At 58.0% G+C, this 15750-nt stretch overlaps 1 protein-coding gene across 2 annotated transcripts in view; it reads right to left on the minus strand.

The window, feature by feature from the left end:
• Positions 1-1962: 1962 nt before the first annotated feature.
• The window catches only part of UNK (unk zinc finger), a gene marked incomplete at both ends in the record, with an annotated part of 31954 nt that continues 18166 nt past the window's right edge, over positions 1963-15750 (minus strand). Inside the window, 15 exons of one of the 2 annotated variants that reach the window (XM_079725628.1) lie at positions 1963-2118; positions 2948-3205; positions 3844-4025; positions 6183-6371; positions 6524-6625; positions 7520-7694; positions 8162-8227; positions 8799-8999; positions 9449-9552; positions 10756-10840; positions 11846-11963; positions 12512-12647; positions 13220-13350; positions 13491-13667; positions 14661-14870. In XM_079725628.1, the coding sequence (XP_079581754.1) occupies positions 1963-2118; positions 2948-3205; positions 3844-4025; positions 6183-6371; positions 6524-6625; positions 7520-7694; positions 8162-8227; positions 8799-8999; positions 9449-9552; positions 10756-10840; positions 11846-11963; positions 12512-12647; positions 13220-13350; positions 13491-13667; positions 14661-14870 (2290 nt within the window). Of the gene's footprint in view, positions 2119-2947; positions 3206-3843; positions 4026-6182; positions 6372-6523; positions 6626-7519; positions 7695-8161; positions 8228-8798; positions 9000-9409; positions 9553-10755; positions 10841-11845; positions 11964-12511; positions 12648-13219; positions 13351-13490; positions 13668-14660; positions 14871-15750 lie in introns of both variants that reach the window. The other variant, XM_079725627.1, reaches the window with a different exon arrangement.

The raw sequence follows: 15750 nt of genomic DNA on the forward strand, positions 1-15750 counted from the left end.
TCATTCCAGTGTGACCGTGGTTGAGTCTCCTAACCTCTCTGAGCCTGCACAGGTATGATGGGTGGGGGGAGGTCAGATAAGACCACGTCCAAGGCTTCTTTCAGCTCTGTTCCTCTGAGACCCATACAGAAAGCCCACAAGGTGTGTGTTTTCCCACCCACCTAACAGGCCAGCTAAGAGCAGGGGAAGGGAGGTGGCTCAAAGGCTCCCTCAGGGGGGCAGGCCCACCTCTTTCGATGCTTTTATGAGCAGGCACTGTCTGTTCCTCTGAGAAGCTACTAGGGGCCTTGTTGTCTTTTGGAAAACAGTAAGTATACCAGTTGCATCTGATAGAGCTCTGAAGAGCCCTAGGGCCTGGGAGGTCTCTGGGTCCAGGGCTAAAGGTCCCCATCCCATCAACCCCAGCAGGCCTGCGTCCGAACACTCAAGCTCTGTCTAGGAGCCTGGAGCAGCCTTTGGGCCTGGATGGGCCCAGGGTACCTCAAGGCCTCTTCAGCTACCTAGCCACACCTCAGGGGTCAGGCATGAGCCTTTCCCATGGCTGAAACCTGGGCTGGGCTGGCTGAGCTGGGCCAGAGGCCCTCCTTTAGGGCCCAACTCTCCCTCACCCCGATATAAACAAGCTACCACCGCAAGTTCATATTTTATTTCCAATACGTTTGGAGCTTTGATTTTTGCGTTTTTGTAAAAAAGTTTTCACTTAATTCATTGAAAGCCCTTTCGTGCTGAGCCCAAGGCGGCGCCTGGGCCGGGCCAGACCCTTTGCAGCCCTCTTGCTCCCACCCCAGACCCCCAGTGCTGGGAGTGGGGTGGCTTCCCTCTGCCCACTCTGCCCTCCCACCCCCTGCTGCATCTCTCTGTACAGAACAATTTTAAAAATGGAAGCTAAGACACAATATACATTGGACAGGCACGCACACACATGCACACAGGCGTCTGCTCCAAACGGGCAGGACGTCAGCTGCACTCAGAGAGCACCAAGGAATGCATACGGAGCCCCTCCTGGGGAGGAGGGCAGGGCCTGGGCCCCACCTTGGTCCTCACAGTCCGCAGCTCCTCCCCACCTATTGCCCTGCTAGCTGCCAGAGGGAGGGGTGGACACCACGGGGGGCTGTGCAGAAGGGGAGACAGCTGAGGGCAGCTGGGGGGTGATGGAGAGGGCAGTGCTAGCCTGGTAGGTTGCCCTGGGGCCAGGGAGGCTACTCTAGGAGCCCGGGGGTGGGGGGAGGACTGGGGTACACCCCCGGCCTCAGGTACCTGAGGGGTAAAAGGCCTGGGCTTTGCCCCTCGAGGAGCTGCAAAGGCCCAGGGTTGGGAGTGGGGCTGGCCCCACGGCTTTGGCCCACCAGCCTGGACTAAACACACGCTTGGTAACCCTAGAGGTCGGTGGGCTTGGATTCCCCGCTCTCAAGCCTCACAGCTGGGAACCAGGTCTGGGCCCAGGTCCTCCACACCCCTGGCTCCCTGGCCTGGGGAAGTGGGGTGAACAGGGCCTGCCCTGAAGGCTTGTCCCCTCCCCTTGGCCCCTTCTAGCTTTCCACCCTTCCCTGCTCAGGCCCCAGGAAGAAGTTAAAAATAGTTAGTTAGTTCCTACATAAAAAAGAGGCTGAAACAGATTCCCTGCCAAAAGGCTGGTGGGAGAAGAGGGAACTTTGTCTCTGCAGTGGGAAAGGTAGGGAGCGGGCAGGGGGAGGACTGCAAAATAGTTTTTTCTCTTAAAAAGTGCTTGGTAAGTCTGTTTTAAAGTGTGTGTCTATATCTATGTATAGATATACACACAGACACTGTTCACACACTGGCCGCCCACGCACACCTACACACATACAGAAATGTATACATATACATAATCATATACATATACATACATACATACATACATACATACATACATACATACATATATATACTTTAAAAAGTCCTAGGGGAGAAGATCTGAGCCAGGCCGGGGCCAGGCCTGCAGGGTCACGACTGGAGGGCGTGGGCCCGGCCTGGCTGGCAGACAGGGCACTCACTGCCCTCGGCACAGAGCTCACACAGCACGGCGTGTTGGCACGGCAGCACCGCTCGGTTCTGCTCCTGACACTTAAGGCATTTCACCGACTGCATGTGGAACACGGCCTGCGGGGAAAGGGACATCACGGTCACTGGCCCGGCCCCACGTCGGACAAAGAGCTCCCCCAACTCTCACTGTAGCCCCTTGGGATGAGGAAACTTGACAGTGTGCTTACAGGCCCCAGCTGATAAGGGAGAGGGCAGGGTCAGGGGGCAGGCTGATCACCTCAAGGCGCCTCATTTCTGCTTTCAGCTGCAAGGCCGAGTGGGGCTGAGTCGGAGCTGTGCGTGGGGAGCGGGGAGGGCCAGGGCTGCTCTGCAGCTCCCAGCCGGACGGGCTTTCCCTCGCACAAAGGCTTCTGCCTCTTGTCTCGTTTGATCTTATAATGACCCTAGATCCCCAGTGAGAACTGTGGGGTCTGGAGAGGGTAGTGACGGGCCCGAGGTGACATGGCTGCCCAACGAAGGGAAGGATGCTCTTCCCACTGTGCCGCACTCCCCTGGGGACCCAGAAGGGCACCGAGGAATGCAGACAGTAGCCCTGGGGACCTAACCATTCTGGAATGTCTGCTGGCATGTGCAGAGCTCACAGGAAGAGAAGTGGCCAGGATGAAACTTAGGGCCCAGGCGAACTACTGCAGCTCAGCTCAGTGCCTGCCCTCGAGAGTGCCAGGGGTGGGCCCTGGTGCCCGGCTACCTCCAGGTTTCCCACCTCCCCAGTGACTTTCTATTCTGAGCTCCTCTCCAGCGGGCTGGCATTTTGTGTGAGCTCAGCGGGGACAGAGGCTCTTAGGAGGGTGGCCATCCCTGGAGCAGCAGGGACCCATCCAAGTCCAAGCACTGGCTGAGCCCACTGTACCTCCCCACCCCGTGCTCCCCAACCTCCTAAGCTGACCTTGTCCACTTGCTCCAAGTGAGCCCGCAGCTGCTTCTGGAGAGAGTAGAGGGTGGAGAGTGAGAGGGCTTCCAGGTCGGGGAAGGTGGGCAGGGCCTGCGGGTCGGGGGCCGAGTGCAGCCGCTCCAGCTCCTCCTGTAGTTTCTTCACCTGCACCTCCAGGGCATCCCGCTGCTCCCGGGCCAGCTCGCACTCAGCGCCCGCCGCGCTGGCCCGCTCCCCAGCCTCCTCTGCCTCCTTCTTCCAGGCATCACAAGCCTATGGGCCCAACACGCAGCACCTTGTCATGCTGGCCCCCCTGCCCTTGCCCCCCACCCCGAGAGTGCATCTCTGGGGAGCCTGTGTGGGCCACTGTGGCTGCGGGGCCTGCTGGGGAGCTGGGGCAGGTGTCTGGGAAGTGGGGCAGGGAGGAGGGCTGATGCTGCCTGCAGAGAGGAGAGATTTCAGGACCTGCAAGAGACCCTCTGTGGGCAGGGAAAGGGGCTGAGCCCAGCACAGCAGGGGAGCACTAGGCAGAGCTGGCCAGCACCTCTAGGGGCAGCCATGCTGTGGCTGGACATAAGGCCCATCTCAGAACCTAGAACCCTGGACCTAGAGCCCTGGAGAGTCAGGGCTTCTGGGCAGAAGCAAGCAGTGCTATGGGCCCAGACCAAACACAGGCAGCTCACAGAGGGAACTCCAGGCCTGGGATACCAGCCACCCCAGGGTCCTGACCGGCAAGGCAAGTTTTTCCACAGGGGGAGAGAATAAGCCAAACGGAGCTTCTGCTCTGTCCCCCAGGACCCCTGACCTCCCCCAGCCCCCGTACCCACTCTGTGTAAGATGGGCCTGGGCTAGATGCCGCCAGGCCCCGGGAAAGGCGGAGGGGTGGGGTGGGGGGCCGGGGGGCCCAGTACCTGCTTTGCCTGCTTCCAGGACTCCTCCCACTGCTTGATGGTGCCGTTGGCTTCATCTAGCTCTTGCCGAAGCCGGGCCAGCTCGGCAGCCCCGGGCCCCGACAGGAAGGCAGGGGAAGTGCCCGGGGAGAAGCTTCCAGAGGCAAAATGCTCCCAGATGCTGCTATTCATCCCATTCAGACCTGCCCCAGGAAGAGGAGGGACATCAGAGCTCTGAAGAGCTTTGGGCTTGGGCCTGGGCCCCGGCCCTGTCCAACCCTGCCTGGGGGCCTCCAGGGTCTGGCTGTGCAAGGCTCCAGCCATGTTAGGCTGGGGAATTTCACAGGGATGTGTAGGCGCCACCTGTTACTCATCAGCTGCTATTTAACTTCCGAGTCTCAGCATCCCCACCTGTAAAGTGGGGCTCCCATCACTTGCCTCACGAGGTGATTCAGGGGACTTGGGAAGTGCTGTAGGGAGAGCAGTCTGTGAATGTGGCAATTTGTGAGCCCAACTTCACTTTCAGGCTAGAGAAAGGGGAGCCTTCTTGCACCCTGATGTGAGACCCAGGAGGAGATTCACGAAAAAAGACATGGGTCAAGAGCCTCAGATGATGGCAGAGCTGGAGCCATTAGAGCACAGGGAGCCCTTGGTCCATCCCCCATGTTTTACAGTGAGGAAATTGAGATAAAACATGTTGCCAGGAATCACAAAAACAGTTAAGTGGTAGAGCCAGGACACAGCCAGGGCGTCCAGCTCCACAGGCCTACTCTTTGCGAGCAGCTAAGCTGTGTGCTCATCCACCGCACCCCTCACCCACTCATTCAGCAGATGTTTAACTAACACCACGTGCCCCTGCTCTGTGGCCCCCAGGACGGCCCCTGTCTTCTGAGGGAGACCCACATCCACCTCTGGCCTCATTCTGTTCACACGTATCATTCTCATGACTTCTTCCTTGCTCCCTTTCCCACTAATCCAGCCAGGATGTTCTGGGACCAAACGGATTTAAGAGAGTCTGTCCTCCAAGCAACACAAGTGCACCTACGTGACCAACGTCGTCCTGTATGGAGATACGAGGCTCTCTGCCCTGTCCTGGAGGCGAGAACTTGGGATCCCTGCTGTGGCAACCCTGGCCAGCAGCAAGCTCCACCTGTGCTTCTCCTCCCGCTCGGGTGGCATTTCCTCTCGTGGAGAGGAGCCACTTCCTCGGGGAGCCCCACCCAGGTTAGGTCCCTCTATTATTCTGAATCGCAGCACCCAGCCTGTTGCCTCCGCCCGACAGTGATGGTCTCTAAGTATGATGTAATGCCTGGGCGCCTCTGACTCTCCCAAGAGACCACGGCTCCATGCCAGCAGGGGCTGCTGAGCTCACCTCGTATCCATAACTATGTGCGGACGGAAGGAACGCGTGGCCAGTAAGTAGGGCCGCAGTCGAGATGCCTCCAGAATGTGGGCAAGCCAGACAAACTAACAGTAAGCATCTGAAGCTGACAGCATCAACGCCAACTGTGAAGGTGCTGCCCTGATCTTCAGAGAGATTAGGGAAGGACCCAAACCTGGTCAGAATGTCAAAGGGCAGCTCAGAGGCTCAGGCTCAGTGTGACCAGGATGCCCAGCACCCTCAGGGAGGGTGTTTCTGATCTCCTTGAACAGCTGCTGGGGGAGGGGGAAGTAAGAGTAGCAGCTGCTGCTGAATGAGAGGCAGCAGGTTGGGCGTCTGCTGCTTTACATCTGTTACTTCGGCAGACGTTCATTCGCGCTGGCCCCACGCACACACGCAGGTCTCCACCCGCGCTTCTAGACCCTCTGCTGTGACGTGCCCTCCAGAGCCCCTGGTCCACACAGTTCTAACGCTGGGTTCAGCAAACAGCCTTTGGGGCTACAGCTGGGTCCGCTTGGTGCTTCTGCTGGACAGGGAGGCCGCCCTGTGCCAGGGCTGAGCCTGTTGAGACCTCTCCCTTGGCCCCAAGGAACTCTGGGCGACTAGGCAGAGCCGCCACACTGGCACGGAGAGCAGACCTAGGCCCTGGCAACTCTGAGGGCACGCTTCTCACTGTGCACTGGCCCAGGGCCTAGCACTTCACTCATGTTATTTCATTTAAGCCTCACAACCACCACACGAGGTGGATGCTGCCGTTATACCCATTTCACAGAGGAAACTAAGGCAGAGAGGCTAAGTCACTTGTCCAGGTTCACACACCTCAGAGATTCCACACCAGGGCCTGACTCGCCTCCGTGCCCAGAGCCCCTACTCTAACCTCCACTCTGCACTGCCTCTAGCCGTGGACAAAATGGCCAAAGGCACTTTCCAAAAGCCCAGATTCCTGCCCCAGGCCTTAGAGAGCCATACCCCCTCTTACCCAAAGATCCATGTGATGCTGAGGTCCCCAAAAATGTGTTTTCTGACTGGCTCAGGTGGCCCTGGGGCTGCTGCAGGAAATGCGAGGAGAGGCTGACAGGAGGGGACGGGGATGCTGAGTGGAAGGAAGCAGAGCTGCTCAAGGAGCCAGGGATGTTCACGGGCGCGGAGCTCTGCAGCAAACTGCCGCCTGTAAGAGAGGCCCAGGAACGCGGCCAAGTGAGGGCTGGGCAAGCCATGTGGGGCCGCACTGAGTAGGGGATGGCTCATCTGCCCACCCCCTGGGCCAGGCTGGACCCCAGGGGCCCTCCCAAGCCATCCTGCCCACCCATGCCCCAGTACCGATTGTGATGCTGCCTGGGTGGGGCACCGTGCTGTTATCGAAAGTCTTCTCTAGGGCAGCTACCCCAAACTCGTTCAGGTCCAGGTCATCCAGGGCAGACTCTAGAGACAGAGCGACTGGAATATGAGCCTCCCAGCCTCCCGAGGGCCCACACAGACCCGAGGTTCCAGGCCTCACCTCCTGGACCCACCTGCCCTTTACTGCCTCTACTCCTGCCCCTGCCTCATCCTCGAGCTCAGTCCCACTGGAGCTGTGCTCGCTCAAGCCTCTGCTTGGGCCTGGGCTGCCCCTCTGCCAACACCGATCCCCCTAGCCAAGTCCTGCTCAAATGGCTCTCCTTTTGGAAGCCTTCTTCGATACCCCCGGGGGAAATGAGTTCTAATCCAGCTGACAGAGTTCTTGTTCCCTGACGTTACAGCTTGTATGTCTCACCCCTGAGCTCACTGAGGGCAGGCAGGTCTCTGGACCCTCAGTGGCTAGTGCACAGTAGTTGCCCAACAAATGTCCACTGCGCTCTGAGGAACTGGACTGAAAGGGCAGGAGCAGCATGTCTTCATCTCTGTCACCCCAGTGCCTGCAAAAAGGACCTAGCACAAAGTGGCACCCATAAATGACTGCTGAAAGAGAAGGGCAGTGGCTTCTAATGACCAGGAACTCTAAGGACAGCTGTGCAGGTTTTTCACAAGGATACCTAGCTGGGGTTGAATGACATATGTCGTGGAATGAGACTGCACATACCCAGGGGAAGAGGCATCTATTTCTAATCTGCACAAAAGAGCAAACTGGAGGGCTAATTTGCTATAAAGGCTAGTCTTGGCCCTACACCTTGGGCTCATGTTCCATTTAGATCAAAGCGCTCAGAATGCCCACTCTCTGACGCTCCCAAGACAGATGTCTAAAGTGACCAGTATGCTGGTTTGAGTCTCACTCCAGAGACCTAGTATCTCTGACTCCAGACCTGCTCCTAAACTTAGCAACAGAAATGGCCCAATTACCTATGACCGACTCTACCGTGTCGCTGGTGGGGTAGAAGGGCAGGGCGTTTGCATTCATGCCAGGAACACTGCTGGTGCCAGCGGGGCTAGGGGGAGTAGCTGCTAGGCTGGAGGTGATACTAGAAGAGATGCTTGAGGTCAGGGGGCTGCCCACAGGGAGGATGCCCAGCATATCCTGCAACGAGACAGTGAAGAAGAGACATAGTGGGATGGCTGCCCACGGATGGGGGCTGGAGGCGGGGGCTGGCTAGGGCAGAAGGGAAGCGTGCATCCCAGCTCTCGCCTGGTTGCCCTCAACACCTTGTTGGGAGGCTGAAGTTGGACAGGTGTGGCTTGGAGGCTGCAGGGCCTACTCATCCCTAAAGTTCTGCAGTAGGGGAAGGGAGAAGCAAGTTCAGTGCAAGGACAGATGTTTAATAAATACTTTTTTTGACTGGCTAATGAGTGAGTCCGGAGGTGAGGGGCTCAAGGGCCTGACTCCCACCCTCTCTGAATTTGGGGCTGAGGCCCCACCTTAATCCTGCCCTCAGTTTGTAGAGAAAGCGGTGCCCCGTGCTCCCCAAAGAAGCCTCCTGGGGCTCTGGGCCTGTCCTGTCCACAGTAGGTGCCAGAAGGGGAGAAAGGGGGCTGAGGGCTCTATACCTGTTTGGGCTGAAGCAGAGGCTGCTCTTGACTCCTGGGCTCTAGTGAGTGGGGTTTTAACTTGGCCTGAGAGAAAAGTCAGGGAGCAGGAGATGAATGTGGTGCTAGGGAGGGACCCTGAGCCCATGAGTCCTCCTAAGCATCAACTTGCCATGGCTGAGGGGGAAGGAGGCACCAGACACCTGTTGGACGGCCCCCCTTCACACACATGCACCCTCCTTCCCACCCTGGGAACCCGGGGGGCTGCTCCTCTCCTCCCTGGGACTCCAAGTCACAGATAAGCCAGCTCCACACCCCTCTTGTCCTGCTCCCCAAGGCCCTGATGTCCCATCAAGGCAGCACAGGGCAGGGCAAAGTCTGGACGTGGGGTCAGAAGACTGAGGTAGTAACCCCTTCCCCTCTATTAACTGGCTCTGGCACTGGGTGAGGTGCTCAGCCTCTAACCTGCCTGTCTTCATCTGTGAAATGGGATGGCCTCACCCACTCTGCTCAGTCTTGAAGAGGCTGGGAACAGGGGCTTCCTAGCTCCCAGTCACATTCCCCATAGCTGGGCCAGGACAACCCTCCAGGTGTTCTCTTGCCGCATGCAGAAGGTTAGCCCATGCTAACCTCACTGGGCTGCCGCCTCATCCCTTACCTGGCATTTCAAAGTTTTCAGGTACTCAGCTCCCACCTGGTCTTCCCTCTCGAAGCCAGGAGCCTTCTTATAACTGCTAGGGGCGAGGCCAGACTCCCCAGGAAAGACAATGCCTTCCAGATTTGGGGGCTTCCTGATGGAGCCCGGTGGGGAGCCACAGAGGTTAGATGGGCTGCCGAGGCTGCTGTTTCTACAGAGGAGCTGCAGAGAAGGAAGAGAGTAGGCTGGGGGGCAAAATGCAGGCTGGGGCATGGCCCATTCTCCATCCCTGCGTGGGAGGGAGATCCTTCATCAAGAGGCTCAGTTCCTTTTTAATTGGCCAGGGGGCAGCAACCACCACCCAGGACCCAGAACCCCATGTGGAAGCTGTGTGTTGGGGGGCGGAGAGGGTTTGTCCCTTCTACTACCTGTGATCAGCTCTACCCAGGCTGATCGCAGGGCTCCGGAGACACCACTCCAGCCACTATCAGCTTTTGACAGAGAGAAGAAGCCTGGGGCAGAAAGGGCAGAACCCTTGGGCGAAGGCCTCCTCCCCAAGCACAGGGCACGAGAGGCAGGTGTTGGCTCTGGACAGGCATGGTGCCCACCCCACCCCCTGGACAGGCACGTACAGCGCTGAGGTCAGGGGCATGCGGGCTGGAAGGGCTCACGGGCACCGAGTCTCCAGCAGCAGACGGCATGTACAAGACGGGACCTGGCTGGGTGGGGCTGGACACGGCTGAGGAAGGTTGCAGGTCGTCACTGAGGGGTGGCTCTGCAAGAGACAGGGGCAGGGTGTCAGTAGGCTCCTGAGCCAGCTCTGTCCCTCCAAAAATGCATCTGGGTCCTTTTAAAGGAGAGCATGCATCCCCCTGTGTATAAAGGGAAGGCTTCTGTTTCTATTAATATCACGTGCTGTGCACTTACTATGTTCCAGGCAATTTGTATTAATCGTAAATCTTCACAATGACTGGAAGATAGAAGTAATACCATGGTCTCCATTTTACAGATAAGGAAACTGAGGCTCAGAGAGGTAAGGTATATCTCCCCAGGGGGCTGAGCTAGGAAACAGAAGAGCTGGGATTTGAACCCCAATCCACATGACTCCAAAGCTTGGGCCATTCGTTGCTTCTCTGTGCTGCCTTGGCTTGTGCCCACCTCTGAGCCACATGTGTGCTTCCCACTCCCTGGGGCCTCAGTTTATTTTTCACTCTAATCCCAGAGATAAGGCCTAAGGCTAGAAAGAGGTTAAGGACAAACAGAGCAGTGGCCTGGGGTAGACACAGGTTGTAACTCAAACCCATCTCTGAGACTGGCGGTGGTGGTCTGGAGCTGCACCGAGCGGTACCGCAGCCCAGGACCACATGCAGCTGCCGAGCACCCGGAACGTGGCTAGTCTGGATTGGAACGTGCTGCAGCTATTCAAGTACACACCAGCTTTCAAAGACTTGGTTTGAAAAAAAAAGGGAAAATATCTTGATTTTATATGGACTGTATTTTAAATGATATTATTTTATGTTGGGTTAAATAAAAATATATTATTAAAAATTGACCTATTTCTTTTTCTTCTTTTTAGATGTGGTTACTAAAATATCTAAAATGACATAAGGGGGGTTGCATTAAATTTTGATTGGACAGCTCTGCTCTCAGCAGGGCAGAGTGCCGTGTTCAGTTAGTGATGTCTGCCATGGGTGTGGCACGGGGTGGCTGCTGGGATTTGCCTAGTTGGCTCGGGGAGGGTGCCTCACCCTGCCGGGGACTGTGAGTGCGCAACCCGGGGCACAGTCCCTGCTGTCTCACGACCTTGGAAGCTCCAGGGTTTTGAGACCAGTTCCAGAGAGGTGGGGCAGGGGGGTGGGGGAATGGAACTTCCAGGGGGGACAGGGGCCCACTGCCGGCTGACACTGAACTTAGGGGGAGGGGGGACGGGAGGGGAGGGTGGAGAGGGCACTGCCCCAGGGCAATGGGAACAGCATACGGTCTACGTGGGCGAAGGCGCAGAAGGGTCCTCGGGGACAGCTGCCCGACTGCTGCATGTCGTTGCACTTGGTAGATTTATAGATCTGGAGGGCAGAGCAGAACAGAGGCGGGTCAGGCTTGGGCAGAGAGAGAAAGGCAGCCAGGGGTGCCTTCAGCATGGCTGGGTTGGCTTGGAAATCTCTCCTTTCTCCTCCCCACCCGATGCCGCTTCCCTAAGTCTCTCCCTGCCAACTGCTTACTCAAGCCAGAGTGAGCAGACACCGCCGCCCGCACGCCAGGGACCACCCCCCTCCTGCGGTCACAGGCCCAACCAGCCCTGACCCAGCTCTCACAAAGGGATCTTCTCCATGCTACTCTCACTCATGATCTTGACCAGGGCTGTGACCTTCCAATGTGCCTCTGGGCATTAAGGGAGCCAAGTTCACAGGCAACACCCATCCATCCTGGAGCACTATGGGTTGGGATCTACGCTGGGCCTAACTTTCCACCCTGCTGTCTGTAGCCCACATAACGTAGTTTCTGCCCACGTGTCTATCTCAGGGTGTCCCGACCTCCATGGAACCAAGGGAAGGGACAGCACATGCCTCTCCATACCATACATGAGCTCGTGGCACACTGACAGAGCCCAGGCCACACCGTGGGGCTGGGGGCTGCACCAGGGAAGTTGCCGGTACCCTAGGCCCTCATACGGTACAGGACAATGCTAAGGGGATTTCTTATTTTTTAAGTCTTGATGCCACGTTAAGTACCACAAGTGGTGCAAAGCCCAGAACGGCCAAGTCACCCTGCCCGGTGCATGCTCTCCCTCTCAGGGGGGCTCGGGGAGACAAAACCGGGAGCCAAGGGCTGCTTGGTGAGTGTGCGCTCAGACAAGGAAAGCTGCCAAATTAGGGTGTGGGGCTCCTTTAGGTACTGCCCGGGGGGTGGGAGCCTGTGGCTACAAATCCCTCCCAGGATGGTATCAGGATGGATTCTGCCAGCATCGGCCCGGACCCTCCTTTCCTTTCTCCTTGCTTTCCAAAGAGGATATGTTAAGCTACCCCCAACCCTCGAAGGGCCGCAGCTCGGGCGCCAGCTCCAAGGCCCACCTCCGGGTGGAACTGCTGCTCCGTGCGGGTGTGGCAGTACTGGCAGGAGTCTCCGTTCTCACACTTGCCAGGGTCACCCCATTCGTCCCCGTGCTTTACGTTCGGACATGGAGATGACCTGGTTAAATAAGAGGGTGGGGTCAGATGGATGCAGAGAGGATCTGGGGGATGCCAACGAGATCGCTGCTGTTCAGGGCCCCTCTCTGGTCTCCCGGCTTTGCAAAGCCAGGCTCAGAAGTAGGAAACATCAGCTGCAGAGTGAGGGCCTTACTGGGGCCAGAAGCCAGGCTTTGCTTCTCTGGCCCAACCTGGCTGCATCACCAAGGACACCGTTTTGCTCGCTTCGGCCAAGTCCTCCCCCCCGAGCACTGTGCAGCCCAAGGAGAGCCAGGCTACAACCACACCACAGCTGGGCCCTGGCAGACACCCCTCAGGATTCGAACTAGAGGGGCTTCTAACCCAAGATCCTCATTTCATGCCAAAGGAGGATCCAGGAAGGCCCCCTATGGTTCAGCTATCCTGACCATTCTCTCCCCTCGTACCTGGGTCCTGTGATTCTGTGATCCCCAGGGCTGGCCTCCCTGAGAGCACAGTGCAAGCAGCCCCTGCCGTGATCCCTTCCCTGCCACCCTCCCTCCCACGGCTGGCCTGCTTGGGCCAAAGGACCTGTATTTGTGTTTCCGGGGACTCCGCCGCCGGTCCTTGCTGTTGTGGTAGTAGGGACAGGCATAACCCTGGCGGCACAGCCGTGGGGGCTTCTTGCACGGCTCCGTCTTATAGTTCCCCAGCACATAAGCGGTCTCTGCACAGGGGGCCAGAGGCAGGGGTCAGGTGGGTGAGGCAGGGGCGGGGCGCAGGGAGGGGAAGGAGAAGCCACTAGGAAGGAGTCTAGGAGCCGAGGCTTTTGTGAGAGGTATGAGCAGGGCCACCTCCTCGTGGGCCAATGCCAAGACTGAGACCCGGGAGAGAGGCAAGGAGGATGCCGCCGTCCCTCACTGGAGATACTCACAGCTCAGAGAGTTAAAAGGGCGTCCGCAGGAGGGTTGAGAATACACCTACGTGTACTCATATATGTGTACGGCCGTGTATGTGTGAAAGCCTCCCGACGGAATTTAGGGAGCACCTGGGGTGACAGGAGCAGGGCAAGGTGTGTCTGGGGAGACTCCCCCAGAAGTGCCCCCGGATGCCAGGGCTGCAGTTGGCGGGATGTGACGTGGGATGAGGGGGCAAGTGCCTCCCAGCAGAGGTGGTGGCTTGGGCTGGAGAAGGCAGTAGGTGGTGGTGAGCCACGTCCTCAGAGCAGCCATGGGGAGGAGGGGGGGAGGACAGACAGCTGGTGGGAGGGGGCACAGCCATTTGTGTGGCCGCCTTTACCTTGCCACCGAGGCTCCTCACTGAGGATTTTTTCTATCATGGCGTGGCTTGCGGCCCCAGCCGACTGGCCCTCTATGCTGCCCTCTACTGTGGTCTGGCCGTTCTGCAAGGCCTCCATTGCCTGGAGCTCCCTGGGAAGAGAGGAGAGGACAGAAAGAGCGGGGAGAGGGCATGAGGAGGAAGGAACCAGAGTGCCAGCCCTGCACTCCGTCGGTGGTACTCACCGTGTCCGCAGCCAGGCCCCCACCCCAGCCCTCAGCCATCAGCCCACCTGATGTCGTAGACAGGGGAGCGGAGGTCATGGGGCCCATGAGCAAAAGCGCAGTGCAGGCCGTTTTTGGTGCAGTTGCCTTTTGAGTCTGTCTCGTGGATGCAGATTCCAGTCTTATAGTAGCGCAGGTGGTACCTGCGCTCAGTGTCCCCTGTGGTCCTGTGCAGGAATGGGCACCTGAAACACAGCAGCAGGGGTGGAGGTCACTCACCTTTGCCCCCTGCAGCCTGGGCTACCAGCCGTGCCCTTCCCTGCCTGTCAACGGCTTTCTCATGACACAGCGGGTGTACTGATGGTGGGTCAAGGAGGCAAGCAAGTGACGAGTCCTGCTGAGGTAACAGAGCCACCCTCCCACTGCCGGTGGGTGCTGTAGCCCAAAGTGGGGCCTGAAAGTCCTGGAATCCCACTTCAGCTTCTCAAAGGCTACTCAGCCAGGGCCCTGGGCTGTCCTGAAGAGAAGCTCCAGAGGGGGGCACTCTTGGGAGAACAAACACTGCCTAGGTCAGGGGTCTTCAGAGAAGCAAACGCCCTTGGGCCCTGGGTGCGTCATGAAGCTGGGGGGAGGGGTGAGCAAGCCTTTGACCCCTGGGAGAAACGGAAGAGCTGGTGTGGGATGGTTCAGTGGGGTGCACCCACAGAAGCCCCCGCGGTGCTGCTGTCACCACCTCCGCACGGCTGAAACACTTGTTAAGCAGCGTCAATAAGTGCTCCCTCTCAGTGACGTTCCCAGGTTTGCCACCTCACGTTTGTCATCTGTTATGCCCTGTCTCTTCACGGAGCTTTGTGGCAAAATATTTAGGGTCAGCAAAAAGGGAACTAGAGAGGCTCTATGTCTCTAAAGAGCCAGGCTTGGTGGGAACTGCATGGGATGGAGTGGGTAGTATGGGCTGGGGAGAGGGTCCTTGTGACCTGCACGGGACCAGGAAAGAAGGCCTGGGAAGCCACTGTGGTTCAGATGTGGCCCTTAGGCTTAGCAGAAGAAAGGCCTGTGTAGGGCTTCCCAAAAGTGGGGAAAGGAGAAGGGGTCTCCCCCAGATGATGGCGGGGTCTGAACCCAGGTCCAAACCATAGGAAGGTGGGCCAGGCTGCAGCAGGTCCCCAAAGGCAGGCTCTGGCTGGCTTCTTGGACTCTGACTGGACTATTCTGAGGGCAGGCTGGGCAGCACTCACTCGTCGCCCTCCGGGCAGAGGCCTGTGGCCTCGTCGTACTTGGTGCAGTAGACGTCGGGGCTGTAGTTGAAGGTGCCGTCCCGACGACGGATGGACCGGCGGCGTCGCTGGTTCACGAAATGCCAGTGGAAGCAGGTGTAGGGCCGATGCTGAGTACATTTGTGTTGCACAAAGAGTGGGCACTGCTCAGTGCGGAATTCCTTCAGGTACCTGCAGGGAGAGCCCCCGAGTAGGGTAGGCCAGGAGCGGAGAGTTAAGTCCCTTGTTTCCCAGCAAGAAGTTGGCCACCAAGTCCCCCAAGGGCCCTACTCTGGGGGGGCTCGCTCAACTGAGACACCAGAAAAGACCCAGAGCTAAGGCAGGCCCTCAGCATCAGGATCCTTCCTAATACGCAGGTCCCCAGCCAGCCTGAAGGGCAGGAACCATAGACCACAAGGGCCCTCAGTGGTCAGCTGCCTGCCGTGGTGACCAGAGGAGGGTTTAATCGGTGGCTTGTTCTCTGAGTGCTCCCCGAGGTTTCCCAGGCCAAACCACTAATTACAGGGAAAAGGCTGCAAACCAGAGCTTGAGGAGCCTCTCCTAAACTTCCTGCAAGGGTCTCTGCTGCCCAATCTGCTTGCCAATTCCTGGAGGCCTCACTTGTCTCAGGAGCAGGGCTGGGGCACAAGGCTGAGGGCCAGGATGGCTGCTGCTTTACAGCTGAGAGCCCAGGTCACAAGGTGTCCTTCTGGACCGCTGACACAGGTCATCACTGTCCTGTCCGCTGACCTCCTTCCAGAGATATTTCCTAGCATTACCCAAGTATGTTTGTGAAGCTCATGTTGGAAGCATCTGAAGAGACTCCCTCTCAGCCTTGCCTCCCACAACAGTCCTGCAAATGAGTACCTGCAGCAGCTGAGGTATTCTATTTCCGTCCTGACTAACCTGGGGTTGGAGGGCTCTGTCTGTCCTCCCAGCCTCCTCCCAACCTGCATCTCTTTCCTTTACTCTGCATCTAAAAACCAAGACAACCCGAAGCTCCTCCCCCCCACACAACCCAGTGGAGGGCCTGACCCACTTACCCCCTTACAGAACCATACCATCCATGTTT

Source organism: Hyperoodon ampullatus, assembly GCF_949752795.1.
Source record: "Hyperoodon ampullatus genome assembly, chromosome: 19".
NCBI classification, from domain to species: domain Eukaryota; kingdom Metazoa; phylum Chordata; class Mammalia; order Artiodactyla; family Ziphiidae; genus Hyperoodon; species Hyperoodon ampullatus.